The sequence below is a fragment of the Myxocyprinus asiaticus genome, chromosome 43 (assembly GCF_019703515.2).
Source record: "Myxocyprinus asiaticus isolate MX2 ecotype Aquarium Trade chromosome 43, UBuf_Myxa_2, whole genome shotgun sequence".
NCBI classification, from domain to species: domain Eukaryota; kingdom Metazoa; phylum Chordata; class Actinopteri; order Cypriniformes; family Catostomidae; genus Myxocyprinus; species Myxocyprinus asiaticus.
This window is the reverse complement of record NC_059386.1, coordinates 26626079-26650500: the sequence shown is the minus strand read 5'-3', so window position 1 is coordinate 26650500 and position 24422 is coordinate 26626079. Positions and strand designations below refer to the sequence as shown.

Here is a 24422-nt window from a genome sequence, read left to right as displayed (position 1 = left end):
TTGTTTCAGAATGATGGTCTGTCGGAAAATGAGCACCAGCTGTCAGTGGCAGGAAAGATAAAGAAGCACTTTAACACTGGACCCAAGCCCAGCAACAACACTCCAGGAGTGTCTGTCATGACGGTAAGCCCACACACAGACACAGGTCTCATGCCTAAAGTTAACTGGCAATTATCAGAGTCTAAGTCAGTATAGGTAGTCATAGTAGCATTTACTTTAGTTTTGATTATAAGATTAATCCTTGAGTTATGCTTGTTTGTGCTAACGACTTTTGTGTTCCAGGTCAAAAATGACCGGCTCAATAAGATTGTTAATAAATCTGTCATACTGCATATATTATCACAAGATGTTGCATTAGATCCTTTTGCCAACTTCTTTTTTAGTAATTATGACAGGTTTTGTACTTCTTTTGTTTAGCGTATTTTAAAAATATATAGTTTTATTGATAGAAGGATTCATTGAACTGAGCTTATACCGGGATAGTGGGGGTAATAATTAATAATAAAATAATTATTAATAATAATAATTATGTAATAAATTAATAATCATTTGCTTCATCTAAACAAAGGAGGTGTCATTTAAAAGCCTTCAATCTGGAATTTACAATGCATATAGCTGATGCTACCAATTCTTAAATAATGTTGTTATCACAACAAAAAGATTAGAGAGCCATGTGTTATATATCGTTGGAAAGGTCTCAGTTAGTAAAATGTAATGCAAAGCAAATTTGTTTCACTCAGAGGCCAAACTACAGTGAGTTTTAGTGTATGAAATTCCCACTGACACACATAAATACAATAAACAGGAGTGACTTTTTGTCACGTTTTTCCTCATTATGTCCTAAAATATACATATAACATAGACATACCATAACTTACAGCAGACTATCTCGATACAAATATGATTCACAATATGATAAGTAGATCTTGAAATATTCCTCAAAGAGTGTACATGGAAAGACAATGCGCAAGAAAGTGCTCAACACACGTTGTGTGTGTGTGTGTGTGTGTGTGTGTGTGTGTGTGTGTATGTGCACATGTCTGAGGACTTTGTGTGTGCAAACACACATCCACATATGTGCTCATCTAAAGGATTGGGATGCTCCTGAACACTTAATATTTCTGTATTTTGTAGTCTAATCCATTCATTTGCAATGGCCGGTCACTTTTGACTGGGAACACCACAGGTGGAACAAAGTGAAATAAAACCAATAACATTTTATGAAGATTGTGTTAAGGACAAAGTCATGGAATTTTATTCCAACTGAAAATAAACTACAGTTTTAATTTTTTAAAATGTTTTATTAATCGGTCAGTTTTGACGGGAACACGATATAAGGGTTAAAGAGTAGAGGAAGTCTCTTATCCTGTAAATTTGCTTTGTGAATATTGAAAACTCCAAACAGAGAATAGACTTTAAAATCAGGGGTCTCTTTCAACATTCATTTGGTCCAACCACGGAAGCTGGGTTTCAACATCAGACTCCTCAGGGATCACTGGAGGTCCCATATGTACAGTATGAGGACATATGGGTTCAGGTTAAAAAAATCCCTGCTTTAAAACACCAGCTCAGTATAATATAATAACTATCAATGGAGGGAGAGTAAGTCTCTACTTTTGTTGTAGTGTTGGTAGGAAGAACCCAAATAAGTGGCTGAGAAAAGCTTAAAAACCATCAGTTTACATCAAAGATACAACTGAATCTAAATGTGTCATGCTGCCCGTGGCCAAGTACCAGATACTAGTTTACTCTGTGGGAACAAACACTATTAACTCTCAAATTCTTTTAAAATGTAATCCACTTAACTAACATGCTTTGTGTACTACAGCTCCTCAGTCAGAGCTGTGATTTGAGTGATTCTATAACGTTATCTGAATGTTGTCCAATGAGCTGCACTGATTTCTCTTCGCTTAGCTCGACCATGACTTTTCCATCCAGAGATCAGGGTCCTTGGATTTCTATCAGAACCCGGGCATGTTTTGGATAAGGTAACGCCACGTGTCCACTTTAGCATGCCAGCCAGTCCCTGTTAAACATGTCTTGTTGAACCCTCAATGAGAGTCTGCGCCCTGCCAGTGCTATGTTTGCTTGAACCCTACTTATGTAGTCATCCAAATATGGCTGCTGTGGCCTTGCTGTACATCTGCAGTCATTTAGCCTTGCCCATGTGTATAAAAGGTCTCAGTCCAGGTGGTGAGAATGTGTATGATTTGCTTTAACATCATGGCAATAAATGTGGATTGTCTCCATTTCCCTTTGTTACTTGGATGTGTCCAATGCCCTGTGATGTCACTGTTTGTCTCAACAGCTTCTCATGATCTCCAATCTTGCATAGGGAGCAATAACTTCCAGCTCTGCTTTTGTCCTCAGTGTCGTTTACTTTGATATTGTCTGAGCATTTTGTTTTACAATTAACAGTATTTATATAAATTTAAGGTGCATGCTGAATTCTGAGCATCAACAGAATTCAAGTTTGTTAAAAAATGTGTGTTGTTGGTTCTCAACTGGTAGGTTGCGACCCTGAAATTACCCTGAAATGGGTCAAAGATCTGTTCTGACAGGGTGCAGGGAGCAGGGAAAAACAATGCTAAATGCAAGTGATGAGATGCAACTAAATGGTTGTGCAATACAAAAGCCAATAGGCAATAAATAGTAGAAAACACTTCCCATATCTTTTGTTGACATCAAAGTGTTCATCCAATCAAACTCTCAATATTTTGGTAATATGACTAGTTAGGTTTGTCCCTGTTTTCCTATTTAGCCTATATCATGTTATCATGTTATTAATTTTGAATATTGTTGGGCCAATGCAGTTTGTGGTAATATTAATACATTTCATTGATTGATTTTAAAGGAATAATTCACCCAAAAATGAAAATTCTCTCATCATTTACTCACCCTCATGCCATCCCAGATGTGTATGACTTTCTTTTTTCTCCAGAACACAAACAAAGATTTTTAGAAGTATGTTTCAGCTGAATGGTGACCAAAACTTTGAAGATACAAAAAGCACATAAACGCACCATAAAAGTAATCCAAAAGACTTCAGTGGCATAATCCATGTCTTCTGAAGCGATCTAATCGGTTTTAGGTAAGAACAGACAAAAATGTAACTCCTTTTTCACTATAAGTCTTGACATCCAATCTTCTTGAGGATCATGATTTCAGGCTCGATTACACTTCCTAGAGCCATCTAGCGCGCTGCACATGCGTCGGACACTAGGAAGTGTAATCGAGCTTGAAATCATGATTGTGCTTAGATACTGCAATGGTAAGAGGTAAAGTGAAAAAGTAGTTATATTTTGGTCTGTTCCCAAATCGATTAGATCACTTTAGTAGACATGAATTAAACCACTGGAGTCATATGGATTACTTTTATGCTGCCTTCATGTGCTTTTTTGGAGCTTCAGTGTTTTAGTCAACATTCACTTGCATTGTATGGATCTACAGAGCTGAGATATTCTTCTAAAAATCAGTGTGTTCTGTAGAAGAAAGAAAGTCATACACATCTGGGATGGCATGAGGGTAAGTAAATTATGAGAGAATTTTCATTTTTGGGTGAACTATTCCTTTAAGGACATTTTTATTTACTGGTACTGTGTTGGGTTACCACTTGATGTCAAATGTAAAATCTGGGTTCTAAAGCAAAACTAGTTGAGAACCACTGGGATTGGTGTTTATTGCACATGTACTGTAAGAGTGAATCTTTTTAACCCTCGTAATTTGCACTTGTGCACATGTATTGTAATGCTATACTATTGTAACTAAGACTAAAGTTACCTCCTTTCTACCTGCAGACCACCGCTCTTGATAAGGAGAGGCAAGTTTTCCGACGAGGACGCCACCAGAATGTGAGCGCAGCTCCCTGGACCACCCAGCCAACCTGTAGCCTCCACATCCCAGCCTTTGCATCCCATCTGTGCCCCGATCTTCCCCAGCCACCCACTGGGTTTCCCATTCCAGCCCTCACCCTCGATCCACGCCCCTCCACCACCACCACGCCCGAGTCTGAAGACTTTTCTGCCTGCTCCACGGAGACTGTTCGCTCCCTTTACTCTCCTTTCTAGAAAGGGAAGGGGGCAAGTGGAAAGGGCATTACATGAGGAGAAGGTTTATGAGGATTCGGAACGCGGCTGAGTGGACTGATGAACTAAATAATTTTGTAAATGGGATCACACAAAGGTGCAGGGAAAATGATGACCGTATGTCAGGAAAGGGGGTTCTTATTTATGGTCATTATAACTTTTTCATTTATTTATACATGATGGATACATTTTTCTTTTTTATTCAAGTTAAATATCCTGTTTCTGTTGAAGCACTTTAAAATGTACTTTTCTGGGTCCAGTATTCGGCTGCACAAAGGAAAACTGCTGTAAAAACACAAACACATACACAGAATCTGAATAATGAAAAAGAAAAATGGCTTTAGAATTGTTTGATTGTTCACTCTAACCCTAACCCCAACTAACCCTAACTTTTCTCTGAATCTCAGCCAAATATATCACAGGATAGATTCTAAGTTAAAATATACTCTATTGCTAATAAAGCATCATAGAAATGTAAATTTAGATTTAATTTAATTAAAAAAGTCATTGTTTTATATTACTCCAGATAATACAAACTGGTAGAATTGTTTTAGATGAAGAAAGATTACGATATAAGTTTCGATATTTTAAAGGTGTTTTAGGGAAACGGTTAGGAATGATCATGTGGCAGTGTTACAGTATATGAAGATTGTACATATTTAAAAATATATATTTTTAGCCTTCACCCAACCTAACTCTAACCCCAAACTATCTCTAACCTTAACCCTAATCTAAAAACTGTCTGTTACAGGACAGATTACAGTATAAATGTTTGGTTATAACTCAATTTTGACAAAACGTGTAGTTACTATATTTTGCCTTTGCATTGCAGTATTGTTTTTAGGTTCCAGAAGGTTATTGGTACCCTGTATCCCTGACTAGTGTTCCCCAAACTTTTCTAAGCAGACTGAAAACACTTGACCCAGCTCTTGATACCTCTTCAGAGATAAATTTATATCTGGAAATACCTTCCCTTTGTGGTCACAGTACTGGACACAGAACTTGTTCATACATGAGATAGGGACCTTTTTTGTAATCAGTGTAAATAATATAATTTCAATTATTTTGATATTGACAATATATTTCTTTATCTTAACTAGACAATGTAACAGTCACATTTAACCATTCTACAGTTTTTATGTATAATGAACATAAGCACAAACACATTGTGGGAAAGACATACGTAACATTCCTTTATACAGGGTCAGCGCTTGAAAATACAAATGCCAACTTGGATTTCACAGCAAACCATTCAGTTCCATTAATTCCATTTCATTAAATGAAGGACACTTGTTCAGTGGTACAGCTTTGTAATGAGATCAAGTGTTGGAGACGTGGTATTAGTTGCAGGAAGCCAGATTAGGTTTGAGTGTCTTTGGTATAGTGCAGATAGTACCTCACAGCCCTGCTTACTGTGTCATTGTATTCTCTCATTAGTGCATGGAATACAGTGTGGCTCTGAACATATTATAATTTGAGACATTATCTTATTAAAAAAATACATATTACAACCTGGATGTGTTGTCGTAAACTTGGCCAACTTACCAAAGCAATCCATTGGTTTTATTTCACTTTTGAAATCTCATCTTGTCCAGGATCCCTTGTGAACATCACTCAGTTCAAAAACTGCCTGCTGTAAAGACTAGGGTTGGTGGATTACACATCTTCCAGTTGGGATTCAATACATGGGAGACATCAACCATGTTTATTTCAAGTATAATAAGAACATTTTCTCCTATAGAAATCAGTAGCTATTAACAAAAGCCACCCAGTAAATCACTAAAACCAAGATGGACATCCCAAGGAAACCTTACGGTGTGCACTCGAAAAAAGGATTTTTGCAGGTTGTTCAATTTACTTAATTAAATTGAACTAAAGCAAACACAATTCTAGAATATTTTGTCTTGAAACTTGATTTCATTGTGTCCAATCCAAATAAATTTGTAAAATTTAAATTTACTTAACCCATTTAAGGTGGGACTACAGAAATACTATTTGTAGCATTGATGAAACTGGGCAGGGGATTTCCCAGCATGCTTTGCTTGGGATTGGATGGGTTGAACAAATGTTGAATTTAAGTGTTATTTTATGCATTTTTGAGCAAAGGAGATTTGTTAATGTTTAATGTTCTGTTATAATGGTATTTAAAAAGAGAGTCTGTTATGCTGGAGTTTTGGGGGTTACCACTGTGGTGAAGATTGGCGCTTGTGCTTAGGTTGACTGACCCTAACTCTATTCAGTTGTTATCAACACTGTCTTTGTGCACCTGGCATATACTAATGATTAATAAAATACGTAAATTATGTTGGACCAAAAATAAGAAAATTGAACATAATTAAACTGAGTTTCGGCTAACCTAATGAAGCTGAGTTGAAACTACTGTAGTATATTGATTTGACCTAATTTAACTGAATTATGTTGAGTCAATGAAAATTAATTGATCTGAATAAACTAAATTAAACTGCTAGTAAAAACTTCAAATTCTTAAATTCAATTAAGGGTAACAACTTCATTTTTTGTGCGTGCTGACTTTGCCAACATGTTTCAATGGTTCAAAAGCTATTAGAATAAAATTCAGCAAAAATTAATAACAATTTGAACTGTTCGTGTCACTATAAAGTTTATGCGACATGTCTCAAAATAGACCTTTTTTCTGGGTTTTGGATCGCAGAAGTAAACCATTGCAGGGTAAACTTCTATCGAGGACTGGTGAATGGGAGATCACAGCAAATATTTGTTTTTTTGCTTACCCATTTGCTCTGGCAGAAAAACAAAAAATCCACTATTATTTTCCATGACTTTCCACTAGAGGAAAAATAGAGGAAACCAGGAACAAGAGGACATTTTATTCACCATCAACAATCAGCAACAAACCCTTTTTCAGCTTTAAACCACCAAAAGTGATCTGCCATACTTCATGAGCATTGCAAAGAATAAAAAAAGTACCTCAAAAAGATGTTTTAGCTTGTTTTATTGTAAATACGACAAAAAGGAAACAATTTTATTTTACAGTTGTTGATCAATATATTGGCATGAATTAATATTTAAACATTTTTTAAGAGACACCTGTGAGATTCTGGCTTATTCAAGTTGCAGCAAATGCATGAGACCGTAGGTGGGGACTGAATTTAAAAATTACATTTAAATCTAAATAAATTACTAAATTAAAATAAAATACTTTCTTTACTTCCTGCCAATAAAATTAGCCTCTCCTCTCCACAAACAAAATTTAAAATAAAACAAATTAAGATAATTATATGCAATTATCATGATCAGATACATTTTGCAAAAGAAAAAAATATTTAGCAAATGTACAAATCAAATCAAATATACAGTACTGACCACTCACCAACAAGGAGACAGCACCGCATGTTATGTATGCTCCACTGTCTCATGTATATTCACATTCACGGCCAATGACATTGCAAATCAAAACATTCTTTGCATAATTTATTCATATTTCACTGCTGAACATTAAACTCCCAGCTGACTATTAATTACACTTCTGCAGTAAAACAACTACAGTACATTGAAATATTCAGTGTTTCGCCTGTGATTGAAAAATACCCTTTTCACTCTCTTGTCTCACTTTTGCTTTTCCAAAGAGGATGAAAATAACGGTCTCAGTTTTTGAGTATATGCATTTCAAATATCTCTTATTCCACATATTAAACAGAGTTTCTGCAGTCACTCTTGGCTACAAGGATATTGCTTACTGTGGCTGTGGTTGTACAACATAATCCTCAAATATGATTATAATATTAATTATTTAAATACAACAAACATCAATGCACAAATTATACAATGGAGAATGGGCCTTAAATATGGTTGAAGACCAAAAAAAACAAAAAAACAAAAACAATACATTGATAAGTTAAGGGATGTCACTGGTGCAAAGTGTTTGATACAATAAACTTCACATTAATAAATGTTTTCCTAATCAATAATCAAATGTGTGAGTGAAGGAGGGTTTCTTTTTTTGTTGCCTTTTCTCCTCTTTGTTTTTTTTATGGCACGCGTACATGCCTGGCTTTCCTAACCATCACAATATTTACATATATGACAAAACAATTACCAAATATACAAAGAGGAAAGAGAAGCTTGTTTCCTGTCTGATAGTTCACTTCCTCCCTGTAAATCAGCAGGCCTTCATCTATAATTGTCGAAAGCATCATCATGTCATTGGAACTACACAATATCTTACAGCAAGTCATTAATTAAAGGTGATGGGATCTTCCGTAATTTAGAACGAGTGGGAAATATGATTTTTATCCCCTTGTAGTGAAGAACTGCAAAGCTGCAGTTTGTATTTACAGAGATTAAGTTCACGGCTGCGTCTCAATCTAGACCCCTCAAAACCCCTCCAAATCTGTTTTGTTAGCGTTTTATCTCAAAGCCTCTTCTGTTTGAGTACAGTCCATCCAGTACAGCTGTCCTCCTGGTCTTGTTCGAGTATGATGTTTGCAGACGAAAGGACTTTAGGCAACTCATCGTAGTAAGTGGGGAGTGAAGGACAAGCCTAAAGGTCTACGTTACTTTAGAGATATGTCTTGTGGTTTCATCTGGGTTTAACTCCACCCTGAACTGAGGGACACCATCAACTGTCTAGCAGAAAATGACCTCGACCTTCTCACTGCTTCAACTGTGGCCCTAAACAGTGGGCTCTCTTTGTTCTGTGTCAGTATCTGTTCTGATGTTCATAATGCCATCGATTGAAATCAATGTTAAATGCCACAATGCTGCCTGACGCCATCCCGGTGATCAAAGTCCTGAAAATATATATATATATACAAAATATTATATTTAAAGATATGAAATTATATATGCAAGGGATAATACATGCTCAGATAGTCATTATTGCAAAATAAACCCCTTCATCAGGCATTATATCACCCTTAAAGGGATAGTTCACCCAAAAATTTCCTGATCTTCATGTCATCCCAGGTGTGTTTGACTTACTTTCTTCTGCTGAACACAAAAAAAGATTTTTAGAAGAATATCTCAGCTCTGTTGTTCCATACAATACAAGTGAATGGTGGCCAGAACTTTGAAGATCCAAAAAGCATGTAAAGGCAGCATAAGACTCCAGTGGTTAAATACATGTCTTCAGAAGCAATATAATAGGTATGGGTGAGAAATAGATCAATATTTAAGTCCTTTTTTTGCAATAAATTCTCCTCCCTGCCCAGTAGGTAGTGATATGCACAAACAATGTGAATCGCCAAAAACAAAAGAAGAATGTGAAAGTAAATAGTGAAGATTCGTAGTAAAAAGGACTTAATATATTAAATATATTATTGAGGCCTTAAATATTGATTTGTTTTTCACCCACACCTATCATTTCACTTCAGAAGACATGGATCTAACCACTGGAGTAGTACAGATTACTTTTATGCTGCCTTTATTAGCTTGTTGGACCTTCAAAGTTCTGGTCACCATTCACTTGCATTGTGTGGACCTACAGAGCTGAACTATTCTTCTAAAAATCTTCTAAAAAGACAGTCATACACATCTGGGATGGCATGAGGGTGAAAAATTGTAAGAGAAATTTTATTTTTGGGTGAACTATCCCTTTAAGGGGTTTGTATTATGATAATGACCGGCTGACAGTACATTACTGTACTTATTACATGGCAACATATTATATATAAATAAATAGACATGAAATATTGATATGAATTTATAATCTTATAATATAAAAAAGAGACCTCAGAGTGATGCGAGAGACATAAAACTAACAGCTATGTAGGAAATCATTTCCTTATACAGTTTAGCGGTCATTATACAACAATATTTGAATGCATAATGCCATAATTAACTAATTAAAATCAAGTATTTCAGAGAGTCGTATATTACAGATGAGAACATTCGTTGACAAAAGGTTTTTTGAATCCACAGCAGAATAACTTGTTTAATCTTTAATATTAATCTTATTAATCATTAATCTTTAATATGTTTGGTTCATGTTTCAATAATTGTAAGTAGTTGAAAAAAATGTTTTGGTTCAAATTAGGTCTGTTACAGTTAGATACATGTTTTTGTCATTTTGCACATTATCGCAAACTACATTTTTATTTTTGTTGACTTAAAATAAATGCAATTTTAGTCAGATTAAAATGGACTCGAATGAATATGACATGATGAAATATTGACTACATTTAATAGGACATTTTCGTCAAAAGGCAAAAACTATGACTAAAATAAACTGAATAATGTATACTATATCATGTAAAAGTTTTAATATAAGACAATGTCATTTTCATTTAAGTGATCTTAAATTTAGTCATCTTTCTCATTTATTATTTATAGAACAGTGAAGAGAGGACAAGAAATGATGAGGAATGAGATCAGATTATGACGCAAGTCAGATTGAAACTAATGTTGCCTCATATAAGGACCATAGCTTAACATGTGTTCAAGTGTGCTTACCTCTGGTCGTGAGACAGGTCCATAGCCCTGATGCCTGCATCACAGCCTGGGTAAATATACAGCTGCTTAAAGTCACAGGCTTGCCACACTTCAACAACACCATTATCACCTCCTGTTACCAGATTCTGTCCATCACTGCTCAACAGAATGGCCTGGTGGAGAAAGAGAATGAGATCAATACAGTGAATGTGTATTACGTGAATGTGTTTATGTGTCAATGTATGTCATGTATGTCTCCTCTTACACGTGTGGAGTCATTAATCTCCATCTGTGCCAGCAATTTTCCATTAATGCTGAAGTTACAGAACTGTCCTCTCTCATAGTAGATGATACAGTGGCCCTCACTTGACACAGAGATCAGACGGGGATGAATACAGTTCTCGGGGCCTTCCAGGGCCCGCAGTAAATCACCTGTGATGGTGTGCACCAAACATGGGCCCTCTGTAAAACAAGACAAAAGCAATACAAATTAAATTCTGGCCAGTGATGGCAAATTTACTCAAAAAACAAATCCACTACAAATAACCAACTACTTCTCTGAAATGTACTCAGATTACTTTACTGATTTCTTAACCAAAAAGTAATTACATTACTAATTACGTCACTTTTAAGTTACATTGCAAAACTCTTTTCAGAGAAAATTTAGTTTTTCCGCTCTACAAATTCAGATTCCTCCAGGAACATTGACGTACACAAGTCATACACTTAGCACATATGTTTCTCCCTTACAATGACTCGTTATGGGGTGCATGCCCCTTTAGCTATCACAGAAACACAAACAGACGAGCGTATTCTGCATAAAGAAAAATATGTAAAAAATATGTCTAACCCAAGAAATGTACTTAAAAGTAATTAATTGTAAAAGTCAGTAACTGTAATTTGATTAAAAGAATTAAAAATGTAATGCATTGCACAGTGCTTTTTGACTGTAAAAGTAATAAGATTGAAGTACCTAATTACTTTGTAATTAGATTACACTCAACACTGATACTGGAATATAACAATAAGCAGTGAAATTATTTTTTGTGTCGAAAAAAAATGTTCTCGTTCACACATTATGTTTATATTTGAATGCCTGTTTAATAACAGGGATCTAGGGTTTAGGATCTCTCATGAAAACCATTACAATACTAAAAAGAACATTTCTGATTTGCAACCCAATAGAAAAACATGTCCTCTCAGACTGACCTTTGGCCCCACTGATGACAAGTCCCAGTTCGGCACACACTGACACACACACCACTTCATGGTCATGACCCGTCAGAACTGCTCTAGGTGCTGGGTAATCACCTACAACAAAAGAATGACAGGTTCTAATACAAAATATTTTCAAGAAAATCTTAGTAATAATTTAACAGTAAAACTTGAAGGAAAACTACATTAACATATTAAAACAAAAATGTGCTAAATATGTACAGAAAATTCTGTTATGCAAGCTAAGAATTTGTCAATCAAAGCAATGTTCAGCAGTGAAAGTAAGTAACTCGTTCAGTAACTTCATTTCACTGCTAAAAAGATTGCACTTTTGTGTGCTCACTGTTGTTGGGATTGTCTCCAATGATGTGGTGTCGTCCGCTCCAGTACCACAGCAGAAGAGTGGCATCTCGTGAGCCAGAGACAATGTAGCAATCACCCCCGATGTAGGACTCAGATCGAGCAAGGCAAGTCACCACATCCCAGTGACCAAACACAATCTGAGTGAGTTTACCTTAATGCAAAGAAACATACATCACATTGACTATTCGACAGAGTTCCTCAAATCCGTCTTTGTATTAGACAGTGAAAGGATCTTATGTTTGATACATAACATAAAATCAATGAAAAATAACTGTGCACCCACTCAAAAGACACGCACCTGTCTCAGTAGAGTAAACACGGAAACTCTTGTCCCAGAAACCACATGCCAGGATATAGCGGTTGTCTGCTGTCACCACAAAGCAGTGCGTGTTGATCTGAATGCTTTGATCCACCAAATCTGTGATCTGCCTTTTAGTAATGCCAGAGTTATTTGCTGGAAAAGAAAGTTCAGACCATCAGTACAGGTGTGAATATAGAAAAATATCAGCTCTGATTCCAAAAAGATTCACGATAAACTCAGAAGTACTGTAACAGAAGTAATTTTAGGAAAAACACATTGAATATTAAAAGGCCTTATGAAATTATATCTTGGGTTGATGTATTTCCTATTGAAGCAGGATGTTGGGGCGGGACATACAGTATTCCCGTTTTGTTTTGTTTTTTAAATAGCCAACAGTCTTTAGTTTATGTCACAGCCATGAACCATGATTTGCTACTGCATATTTCCAATATATATATATATATATATATATATATATATATATATATATATATATATATATATATATATATATATTCACATACACACACACACACACACACTTTATATCAAGTTTATTTTGTCAACTGGATGGCCTCAAAGCTAACAGACATACACTAAAAGCCAATAAATTACTATTTATATTTCATGGGATCTTTTTTTTTATTTATTATTTTATCCCCTTTTCTCCCAATTTGGAACGCCCAATTCTCACTACTTAGTAGGTCCTTGTGGTGGCGTGGTTACTCACCTTAATCCGGGTGGCGGAGGACAAGTCTCAGTTGCCTCCACTTCTGAGACAGTCAATCCACGCATCTTATCACGTGGCTCGCTGTGCATGACACCGCAGAGACTCAAAGCATGTGGAGGCTCATGCTACCCTCCGCGATTCATGAACAACTTACCACGCGCCCCACTGAGAGTGAGAACCACTAATCGTGACCACGAGGTGACTCTACCCTCCCTAGCAACCGGGCCAATTTGGTTGCTTAGGAGACCTGGCTGGAGTCACTCATCTCGCCCTGGATTTGAACTCGTGACTCCAGGGGTGGTAGTCAGCGTCAATACTTGATGAGCTACCCAGGCCCCAATTTCAAGGGATCTTTAAGTATCTCAACCAATCATACGATCCGATGCGCACATGATCTCATTAACTCACCAATCAGAGAGTCCATCTCAATAGGGAGATGATGAGCCTGTTCTAATGAATATCCAGGAGCACCTCTGAGACCTAGACAAAACATACAGGTAACTGTAAATAAACTCAAACCAAACAATAATAAAGGTCATTTGAAGACCTCAAAGCTGTTAAACTGTTATGTCTGAGAATATTGTACACTGCCTTTGTCTAATTTACTGCATCATACAACAAATGTGCTGTTTCTCACCGACTGTGTTGTGCCAGCGGTTGACCGCGAACAGTCGGCTGCATGTGACGGTGACCGCAGCAGGAATGCTGAGGTGAGGGAGCGTGTTGGCCGCCACATGCGTGACAGGAGAGTTGGAGGGGAATTTAAGCACCATGATCACATCTTGCTGCATCTGATCCTTAAACATCAAAGGACTCTGTGGAAGGAAACACTGATGAGCAGAAAGAGAAAGAGAAAAGGAGGAAGAGGAAGGGAGGAATAAGACAAAGGTCAGGGAGGTAAGGAGAGAGACAAGAGGATTGAGATAAGAGAGATAAAAGTAGAGAGGAAGGGAAAAAGGGAATTAGAAAGGTAAATTACACTGGAGCAAAAAGAGTGAACAGAACGGGGCAGGAATCAGGGATGAGGTTTAGGTTCAAGTTTGGGTTGGTTTGGACTGTCGGGAGGGGGGGCAGAGGTTTGGCTGATGTGTATAACATCCAATGCTATGCAGCCTTGCTAAATGTAAAAAATAACAGTAAGATTATATATGTGTTAACGAGTAAATATGCATTGGGTAACATGAACTAACAATTAACAATATTTTTTTTAACAGCATTTATTATTGGTTAATGCAAATTTATGAAAACAATTGTTCATTGTAGTTCATGTTAGTTCATAGTGCATTAATTAATGTTAATGTATACAACTTTTTATTTTGAATTTAGAAATTAACATTAAATAAAAATAAATGCTGTAAAAGTGTTTTTCATTGTTAATGTAAACTACTGTAGTTAACTGAAGTTAACAGGAACCACTTTATATTATTGTCTTTAACTACTACATTTGATACCATGTATTTTTTATGTATATATACATGTTGTATTTACATTAAAAGTACCTGCATTTAATTACATCTGTAGATACACTATTAACCTTATCCCTAATCCTAACATAACCCTAAACATAACCCTTACCCTAAACCCTAAACCCTAACCCTAATCTAAACCCTAACCCTACCCCTAAACCTACCCGTACCTCAACCTCAGTAGCTGCAAATGTGAATCTTGTGAAAATTTTGCAGATCAGCATGTAGTTACACAATAAGTACATTGTATTGTATGTATTTTAATGTTAGTACATACTGTAGTACTTAAAGACCCCTAATATAAAGTGGGACCAGTTAACAAATACAACCTTATTGTAAAGTGTTACCTGATTTTTTTTAACCAGCCACAACAAGACATTTTGTGTTGTGGCACACTGGGTAGCCCCACCCATAGTAAAATCTCATTGGTCCAAAATCATGCTCCTCATAGTTTAACATTAAAACTGTTAAGAAAAATGTTCTGATTGGCTGTGATTTTGTGGCTTTAACTTTTAGTCAGGAAAGACAAATTAATTGATGCTTGAAAGTTGTGTCGCAACTAGTTAGGACAATGAAATACGAATCTACATACTGTAAAATGGATGTATGTAAGACATTTCAAGATAAAGGACATAATAAATCTATTTACACAAGATCTATATAAAATAAATCTAATATAGATATCAATAAATGAGATGTAATATAGATCTCAATAAAAGCAGTGTCCAACAAGTTCTTGAAAGAGAGATATAATAAAGATTTTGAATGACAGGAAGAGATTTATCTCACCAGGTGCATGGCGGAGCTGCGTGGAGGGTGAGGCTCTATGAGAAGCTGTGATGGAGCCTGTCCAAATGACTGAATCTGAGCCTCCATAGACTACAGGGATGAAGAGAGAGACAATGAAACAAAGCAAGCTGTCACATCTATGGTTGCAATGTTGTTCCAGGAACAACAAACAATCTTGATCCAAGTACATTTCCTAGTTTGGTTAATCGTGCTGTTCATCTTAGGCCAGAAACATACTCCACGCAAGTATGCAAAAGTAGATGCTAATGCTTGACCAATGCACGTGCAAGGGCATGGTCCCATTGAACTTTCTTGCATTGTAAAAGGCAACACTGCCTGCCCACTTCTTTTTTTCCATTAATTTTTCCCATAGTGATTTCATGCACTCCTTCATAAAAAGAATACTAGGGCTGGGTATTTCCTGGCAACTCACGATACGTATTACAATACACGTGTATTTGTACTTATGATGTATCGCATATATATTGCGATACATCATAATATATCATAATTTGATTTGATTACAAATCAATTTCAATTACAGGTAATTTGGGTATATTTCAGTTATAAACTGATGTCCGATGAAGAGCATGTAGCTCAAAACATCATGTTTTTGTTTCTTGGTGAGCTCATTAAATTGTTTTTGAAGTAAAAGTGTGCCAACTTTGTAGTGTGTTTACATGATATGACTACACAAATAGCTGAATATAAATATCGATACGATATATCGATATTTGTATGTATCGACACAGCCTTAAAGAATACTAAGCCACAAACCAAACCAACCAGCTATGAGGTAACATTATTATAAACAACATTATAAACTTTCATTTGAAGCAAAAAAGTATTTGAAAATCGGACAAAAAGACGAAGGTACAAGACTGTGTACTTTGTCTTTAATAAGGGAATTAACTACAATCCTATAAAGCATTGCATTTGACGTAATCAAATAAAAAACAATGGAAGAATATAAAACTATTTATTCAAAGTTGATTGAAAGTATAGAAATAATACATTTTAAGTTTCTTGCCAAATATGCAGATATATAGAATACATAAGTAGTTTCAGAGAATAGGGAGACTGACTCGACTGCGTCATGTACTGTAAGTGAGTGGTTGCTGCATAGCTCTTTTGGTGCGCATTTTTTGCCATGATCGTCTGATTGGGGGATCTTTCTTTGCAGGATCATGGGTTGTGTAGTTAATTAACATGAATTCCTCTATTAAATTTTAAGTTAAGCTGAAATAACGCAGACTGATGGCTTCAACATAAGCATATACCATCAACTAATAAGCTCTGAGCACTTACAGTAGGTCTGTTTGAAAAGTTATCATAAAAATAAATTCTTCTATGGAAAAATGTATTGAATTTTTACTTCTGGAACCAGACTATATCTAGGTAGCTACTGTAGATATAAACATGTCCACAGTTTTACTAATTTGCTCAGCAAGCTTGCTCTTCAGACTGTTGCTCCATCATGACAGTTGTTGGCCGGAAAGAGAAAAATGACTATGCTAATGCCTGCTATAGCGCCCCTTGTGGCAAAGCTGAGAATGCAACATATATGCATTACGAATTGTATTCAGACAGCTTGCGTAGCTAGAAGCATTCGCATTCATGTACTCGCGTAGAGTATGTTTCGGCCCTTACCCAGTTTATGTAATAAGAGCATTACACACAGAATTACAGTTAACTCTCCTCTGTCTTTAGCCTCTTCTCAGTCTTTTCAAATTCCTTTGAGCACTTCCGTACCTCTCTGAGCTGGGGGTCGGTGATGGTGTCCAGGTTCACAGAGCCCTCGTAAGAGAGGTAATGGAAAACATTGAGTGCCCTAATGGCCTCCGGTCCCCTTTGCTTGTAGCCGAAGATGAGATCGATCCACTGGTGCAACTGACAGGACACAAATTCACTCTCCAGCGCCTGACACGACAGAGTTAATAGGAAGAACAATCAGGGTTCCAAAAAGAAATTACTGGCCTTGTTAAGACTTTTTTTCTCTACAAATTGGAGGGCTCCATTCAATGAACTGACCTCGTCTAACTTTGACACATTGAGAAAATTGGCCAAATTGGGCTTTTAATCCAAATAGCTATTGTAATTGCACACTAATAAGGCCCCGAACAAAGGTACTTAGACATACACACAAAATCCCTCACCATCCTGTTGATGCGAACAAAGTCCTCTGGTTTTTTGGCCCAGGCTGGTAGGTCCACATCACACACGGTTGTTCTGTCCTCTCTCACCCCCAAGTCATATCCACTGCTGTTCACAAACATCTCAGGGAGGTAGTAGAACTCAGGGATCAACTCCTGTTATAAAACAAACAACTTCTTGACTTAGACATGATGGATAGTTAGATAATAAAATCCATTCAATCCTAATTTAGGTCAATACATACTGTAAGTTGTTGAAAGCTCACCCTAACATCAGACGTGTCCCTCTGGCAACTTCGCCAAGACCGTGCAATACCAGAAAAGGTCCGATCGGGATGGTCAAACTTGTTGTTATTACAATTCAAGAAAAATGTAGAGAAGGGTTCCTGTTGTATTGAGAAAAAGACACAAAACACTGAATTTAACTTTTGCCCATATCATCTTCCTCTCTTCAAATATTAGAGTCTAGTAGATGGTCTAGTAGATGGCACTAAATCACACATTACAAAAAAATAAGAAAATGTTGAAATCAAGATTTCTTTTAAGGTCAAGGCTTTTTTTAATCGAGAGTGCAGATTTGTTGATACTAAACTGAGAACGAATAAAATATAAATGGACTATAGCTAAAACTCACTATCCTGAGAAGCCAGAATAGAGTTGACGCTGCGGTGGAATAGAGTGATGCATAATGGTGGGGCGGAGACCCGTCTTCCTCCCATGTCTCATAGCGCTCGGCATAGAACACAGCTCGCTTTGGATTCAGGGCTCCGATTGGCTGCATTAACAAACAGGAGAGAGAGAGAGACAGAGAGAAAGGAATGCTGGGTATTAAATTAACCAAATAACAAAAGCAAATTCACCCAAATAGATTTTTTTTAATCAAATGTTGATAAGGATGTGCCTGTATATATGTGAAATTGTGATATACTGTAAATACATCTTATTCTGATCAGTCCAGTAAGCATTATCATTTAGTGTACGATGGATCTGTGTGGTGTAGTTTTCAATTCAAGTTGCTGATGCATTAAATGGATAGTTCACCCAAAAATGTAAATTCTCTCATCAATTATTCACCCTCATGCCATTCCAGATGTGTATGTCTTTCTTTCATCTGCACAAATGAAGATTTTTAGAAGAATATCTCAGCTCTGTTGGTCCTTACAATGCAAGTGAATGGTTAGCAGACCTTTGAAGATCCAAAAATCACATAAAGGCCACAATAAATCTCCTATTTACTATAAATCTCCACTTTCACCTTCAAAATTTATGGTATAAAAGGACTTAAATATTGATCTTTTCTCACCCACACCTATTATACCACTTCTGAAGATATGGATTTTACCACTGGAGTCTTATGGATTACTTCTATGTGGCCTTTATTTTGATTTTTGGAGCTTCAAGGGTCTGGTCACCATTCACTTGCATTGTATGGACCTTCAAAGCAGATATGTTCTTCTAAAAATCTTTAGTTGTGTGCAGCAGAATATAGAAAGTCATACACATCTGGGATGGCATGAAGGTGAGTAAATAAAGAGAAACTTTTCATTTTTGGGTGAACTATTCCTTAAAAAAACTGATGCAGGTTGATTTTAAGTATCTCTAAATGAATTATTTATGCTACATCAAGACTAGAGGAAAACATATTATATAGTCCAGTAAATTCCTGATGCACCAGGAGAATGGTTTTCAGCTAGTGTGGCATACAGTACCTTTGAGAGATCCCTGAAGTTCCCTGGCAATGTGAGATCTAGGTCCTCGGAGTCGTAGTTCGTTAGGACCCAGGGGAAGACAGGATACTGGTTCAGATCATTATAGGTCCTCCCTGAAAATAAAAGCAAACAGACAATGATGTCTCTGACCAGGTTGTTTGTAGATGGACCTACACTGATTGCATTACATCATTAATCGCTAATTAATGTAGAAAATAAAAGGCATCCAAACTAACCTGCAATTGTGTTGAGGAACATGAGGTACTCAAAGTTTGAAATCTCCCTCCGTTGCCATCTCTGAGTCATGTTAGATGACTTAAAAAGCTGCCTTGGCGTCGCAAGAGAGATCCGTCTTTAAGAGGAACAGGACAGTTACAACAAAGATGATCAATATAATTAGAGTTTATTGGAGGAAATCTGATTTTTCGACACACTGTGGATAAAAAAAGCACTAGAACAACGACTAAACAAGCTGCTCACTCTGAACTGAAAGCTGATCTCAGGTCAGAGATTCTTAAAGTCAATGCCAATGCCCTTACCTTGCTTGAGGGAGGCCATAGCTGGTGCCAACGCCCACCCGAGGTAAACTGTACACCACCTTCTTTACTGTGGCTTGATCAGGGAAGTTGAACATGACGGATGCTGTGGAGCAGATAAGATGAAATATCATAATTAAAAACTTTGAATTTAGCATAAATTTGGGACTTTCTTTTCCTTTCATGTTGGGGTCTTACTCCTGTTGGCCATGAAGACCTCCAATCCTGTGCTCTGGAGTAGGTAGCGTCTGGAAAAAACTGCTCTGATCTCGCTGAACATCCATTTCCCATGCAGACCCTCAGTGTAAGACAACACCTGACAAACACACATGCAAAGAATTTAAACATTCATATAAAACTCTAGCAAGGGAACTGTAATTAGCAAAGAAGATAACATGTTTAATGTAAGACAAATGCAACAGGGTTGATCCTGGAATTCCATGTGGATAATATTCACTGTTTAGAAGTCAACTAAGAATACTTTCACTGAGTCTTACTGTCAATACAGTTGACAGAAAAATACAAAACAGTCCTCTATAATGTGAAAAAAGAAAGCTATAATCAGAGTATTACTCGTAGATTAACAGTAGAAGAGGTGCAGACCTTTGCATCGATCTTTTTGAAAGTTGGATCATCTTCGTCCACCTCGAAATAGATTTCTGTTGTGGTGACTGACAATGTTCCCCTAGCGACAATCACAGGAGCAACAAGCTGGGCTGGCGTGCTCAAAACCACTGGACCTGAAAGAAAACATGCCACAGATTTAGACTCTTTGTCTTTAAAAGCTTTGACTCAAGGGAATAGTGGAAATCGTGTGATTGCGGTTAGATTTAATAATAACTTTGGATTTCAAGACCTACAAAGTTCAGGAGAAAGAAATAACATAAAAATAGTTTGTGGGTCCTGATCTTTAAGTACACTGAAATGAATGCATTTAAATGAGTAAGGAAGCATTTTGGAAAACCAAAAAATTGAAGAAAAAATAAGCTTATTAGCTTAATTAAATAATGATTAAATTAGCATAACATGTTAAACACAGTCAGCGGCTCATTACGATAATGAATAGGTGGCTACTTTGATAAGTGTTTATTGGTTAATTTAGTTATTCAGACATTCAATGTCAAAATCAGATGTAGCACTTAAGCTCATAATCACACTCTTGTGCTGATTCAGATAAGATCTGCATGAAAAGGCAGGGGGTTGGAGCTGGTTTTGGACTAAAACACCAATTAGCATACTCGTTTCCTGAAGGACCGAACTTGCCTCTTGAGATAAATACTCTTGGACGAAAAGCCACTGGGAATAAAGTACAGTTGCATACATTAGCACGTGCATTAACAATACAAAGACCACACAAATGGTTTCTACATAAACAGCTGAGACAGCACTGCTGGTAAAAGCTGGCATTTAAAACGAATCAGTTTTATACTTCAATGGCTCACTTACAATGGGATTTGAGAGGAGGCCAGTTGTGAATATGTTAAAAAGGCTGACGGCCTCATAAGTGTACCAGAGACGCTAAATACCTGCAAGGTTGTCGATCTCTTTCTCCTGCAGCAGACTGACGGCATCATCGTCTCCTTCCAGCATGAGTTCTGTCTCAGGGTTTTGACTGACCACTGAATGGCTATGGAACGACTTCTTTGATTTCATCCCCTCTTCTTCCTCTGTGCCTGCTAATGGCAAAGAAAATACAGTTACGACACTACACAGTACATGCTATTTTTAAGTGAACATTTTTTATTTAGTTTTTAATTAGCATGTATTTTCCACGAGTACAGTATGAAAACAATGTATGTTAAAATTAATCTGAAACTAATCTTATTAAAACAAAATAATAAAATTACACCACAATTTAAATATACAAATAAATAATTGAATACACTAAATTAATAATACTAATATATATATATATATATATATACATACACACACACACATACACACATACATACATACATACATACACTACCGGTCAAAAGTTTATGAAACACTTACTCGTTCTTTATTATAATTGTTTTTCTTCACATTTTAGAATAATAGTAAAGTCATCAAAACTATAGAATAACATAAATGGAACTATGGGAATTTTATGACTAAACAAAATCCAAAATAAATCAAAACTGTGTAATATTTTAGCATCTTCAAAGTAGTCACTCTTTGCCTAGATTTTGCAGACATGTACTCTTGACATTTTCTCAACCAACTTCTTGAGGTATCACCCTGGGTTGCTTTTTAAACAGTACTGAAGGAGTTCCCATCTATGTTGGGCACTTATTGGCTGCTTTTCTTTATTATTTGGTCCAAGTCATCAATTTCAAAAATGTTTTTAAAAATAAATACATTTTAGGTTTATAATGAAATAAATTAATCTGTTGGCACAATTATATTTTTGTCTACAAAACTAATTTCAAACATTTAAGCATACGCCTTCATATCAAAACAATTTTTAAGATCATGAGAAACATTTCAGTCAAGTGTTTCAAAACTTTTGACCGGTAGTGTGTATATATATATATGTACTGTATATACAGAAAAAGATGTTTTAAAAATCAGGAGTAGTACTTGCTATAAGTAGCATGATGCCTTATTTTTTCATTTCATTACGAAAAATTCCTGCTGATACTAACCCTAACCCTTTCTTAAGAAAAATTACTAATCAAAACATCAAATTTGCAAGCAGCAACTTTAATGTCGAGCATGTTAATGTCATCGAAATAGCGTTGCATTTGTGTGAAAAGTGTGGAAACAAGTCACATTAAAGTTGCTGTAAGCAATTTTAGCCGTTCTGGAATTTCCACAAGCTGAGCTGTTGGAATACCCACGCCCCCTTTTTCCAAAACCCGCACTCCAAAGATACCAAATGAGCTTTATTGAGACCGACATCAAGCAGTGGTTGAAACTGGCATCAGAAGCGGTTGTCAAAAACAAAATGCAGCAAAATAGCACCCTCAACTGACAACTGTTATGAACAACATGGCACAAAAATGGCATTAAGCCTCAATAATTCGCTGTAACTACAATACTTTGAGAATGCATAAAATTATTGACAGGCAGGAAGCGTCAGAGACCGCGGCCTGCAAACACATTTTTGTTTGCTGCTTACAGAGTCTAGAGCTGTCACAGAGACCAGTGAGATATCTCACGACACTTATTTCATTAATATCTTTCAGGGAGTAGGACAATTTTTTTGCATACCTTTCCATGAAAGAAATCACTTACAGCACCTTTAATATAGATTTCCTGATATTATAAGAAAAGATTCATTTTGGGACTGTAAATCAGTTTGAGGTGTAATGTTTGCAGCTGACCATATTCCTCTAGGGATTTGAGTGACACGTCCGTGTGGGTGGAGCCAAATGCATTGCGAACGAATCTACGCCTCCTGCGCAGGTCATCCTCCCAGTAGTCCAAACGCCAGAAATCATGCAGCTGACTGAGGGGGGAAAGAGAGCAGATAGATTGTGGGAACAAAGGCATTGTTGATGGCCAGAAAGTCAAAATAATGATTACAGTTTTCCTATAGCATACTGTAAATAAAGAAGTAAACCACAGAGGTATGAAGAATACATTGTTGCCTTGGAGTTTATTAAGTGAGATGTTAAAAACAGACTTGTCATACTGTATTTAATATCAAATGCAGTTTCTCCACTTCAAATTTTATAAATGCATAGCTTTTTTAAGAGGAAATCGTGAAAGTACCTCTGTGACATGGTGCCCCACGCTCCATGCTTATTGGTCAGAATGTTCAGAATCTTCTGTTTCAGCTGGTTTGCGGTCACATGGTCTCTGTGTTTGGCAGCACTGATCAGGTGGTCACACATCTTTTCTTCCTCCCTCCTGTCTGCAGCGTACTGCGCACAGTTTGACTACAGGAGAGAGGGGAAGGAAAGTTAAACAATGACCGCATGATACATGACACAGATCCAGAGAGCTAGGGAGACAGAAAAACCAACCTCAAACTCTGCATGTTTATGTACATCTTCTGCTCTCTGCCTGTTAAGGATAAATTCAGCTTCATTGGCGACTCGGACAATGTGATCCTTCATGGCATGACACAGAAGTCTGAAACAAACACACATTACCATTACTATTATAAGCATCAAGCCTTTTTTTCTTATATCCGCATAAACCTGGCAATGATTACTCTAAAGGGCGTTCAAACAGAGTGCGTTTTTGCGTCTGTCCATGCTGTTTTTCACTGTAAATGAGCTAAACGGATGTCTTTAACCTTCTTCTCTAACCTTTTAGCACTAGAACGTGTTCAGTCTGAACGGCCCCTTATATATTTTATTAAGAACATCTAATCTATTGCATCCAGCTGTATAAAAAAATTACATGTACATTACACAGAACATGTACTGTAGATTAAATATCACTTTGTTAGTATCTTGAAGTAAACAAGCATCTTTCGGGCTGACTCTGCTGGAAAGACAGCAGAGTCAGAATATAGATGAGTATTAAAGGAATATTCCATGTTCAATACAAGTTAAGATCAACCGACAGCATTTGTGGTATAATGTTGATTACCACAAAAATGTATTTCCACTTGTCCCTCCTTTTCTTTTAAAGAGTTAAGGTTACTGTGAAGCACTTACAATGGAAGTGAATGGGGGCCAATTTTTGCAGGGTTTAAATGCAGAAATGTGAAGTTTATAATTTTATAA

General features: G+C 36.5%; 2 protein-coding genes across 17 annotated transcripts in view; one reads left to right on the top strand and one right to left on the bottom strand.

The window, feature by feature from the left end:
- Positions 1 to 5600, top strand: part of LOC127433536 (serine/threonine-protein kinase DCLK1-like) — a 75481-nt gene extending 69881 nt beyond the window's left edge. For 2 of the 3 annotated variants that reach the window (XM_051685543.1, XM_051685545.1), the window contains 2 exons: positions 10 to 123; positions 3798 to 5600. In XM_051685543.1, coding sequence (XP_051541503.1) covers positions 10 to 123; positions 3798 to 4067 — 384 coding nt within the window. In that variant the 3' untranslated portion in view covers positions 4068 to 5600. Of the gene's footprint in view, positions 1 to 9; positions 124 to 1914; positions 1989 to 3797 lie in introns of all 3 variants that reach the window. The other variant, XM_051685544.1, reaches the window with a different exon arrangement.
- A 1439-nt stretch (positions 5601 to 7039) lies between these two features.
- Positions 7040 to 24422, bottom strand: part of LOC127433534 (neurobeachin-like) — a 168147-nt gene continuing 150764 nt past the window's right edge. For 7 of the 14 annotated variants that reach the window (XM_051685528.1, XM_051685531.1, XM_051685535.1 and 4 more), the window contains 22 exons: positions 23712 to 23820; positions 23458 to 23624; positions 23067 to 23191; positions 21282 to 21431; positions 20359 to 20495; positions 19954 to 20071; positions 19759 to 19861; positions 19456 to 19571; positions 19220 to 19332; positions 18145 to 18285; positions 17777 to 17896; positions 17514 to 17666; positions 17110 to 17277; positions 15358 to 15447; positions 13740 to 13932; positions 13511 to 13582; positions 12370 to 12525; positions 12052 to 12222; positions 11703 to 11804; positions 10759 to 10955; positions 10515 to 10666; positions 7040 to 8854 (listed from right to left, as the gene is read on the bottom strand). In XM_051685528.1, the coding sequence (XP_051541488.1) occupies positions 8764 to 8854; positions 10515 to 10666; positions 10759 to 10955; positions 11703 to 11804; positions 12052 to 12222; positions 12370 to 12525; positions 13511 to 13582; positions 13740 to 13932; positions 15358 to 15447; positions 17110 to 17277; positions 17514 to 17666; positions 17777 to 17896; positions 18145 to 18285; positions 19220 to 19332; positions 19456 to 19571; positions 19759 to 19861; positions 19954 to 20071; positions 20359 to 20495; positions 21282 to 21431; positions 23067 to 23191; positions 23458 to 23624; positions 23712 to 23820 (2944 nt within the window). In that variant the 3' untranslated portion in view covers positions 7040 to 8763. The remainder of the gene's footprint in view (positions 8855 to 10514; positions 10667 to 10758; positions 10956 to 11702; positions 11805 to 12051; positions 12223 to 12369; positions 12526 to 13510; positions 13583 to 13739; positions 13933 to 15357; positions 15448 to 17109; positions 17278 to 17513; positions 17667 to 17776; positions 17897 to 18144; positions 18286 to 19219; positions 19333 to 19455; positions 19572 to 19758; positions 19862 to 19953; positions 20072 to 20358; positions 20496 to 21281; positions 21432 to 23066; positions 23192 to 23457; positions 23625 to 23711; positions 23821 to 24422) is intronic. The other 7 variants (XM_051685529.1, XM_051685532.1, XM_051685536.1 and 4 more) reach the window with 1 other exon arrangement.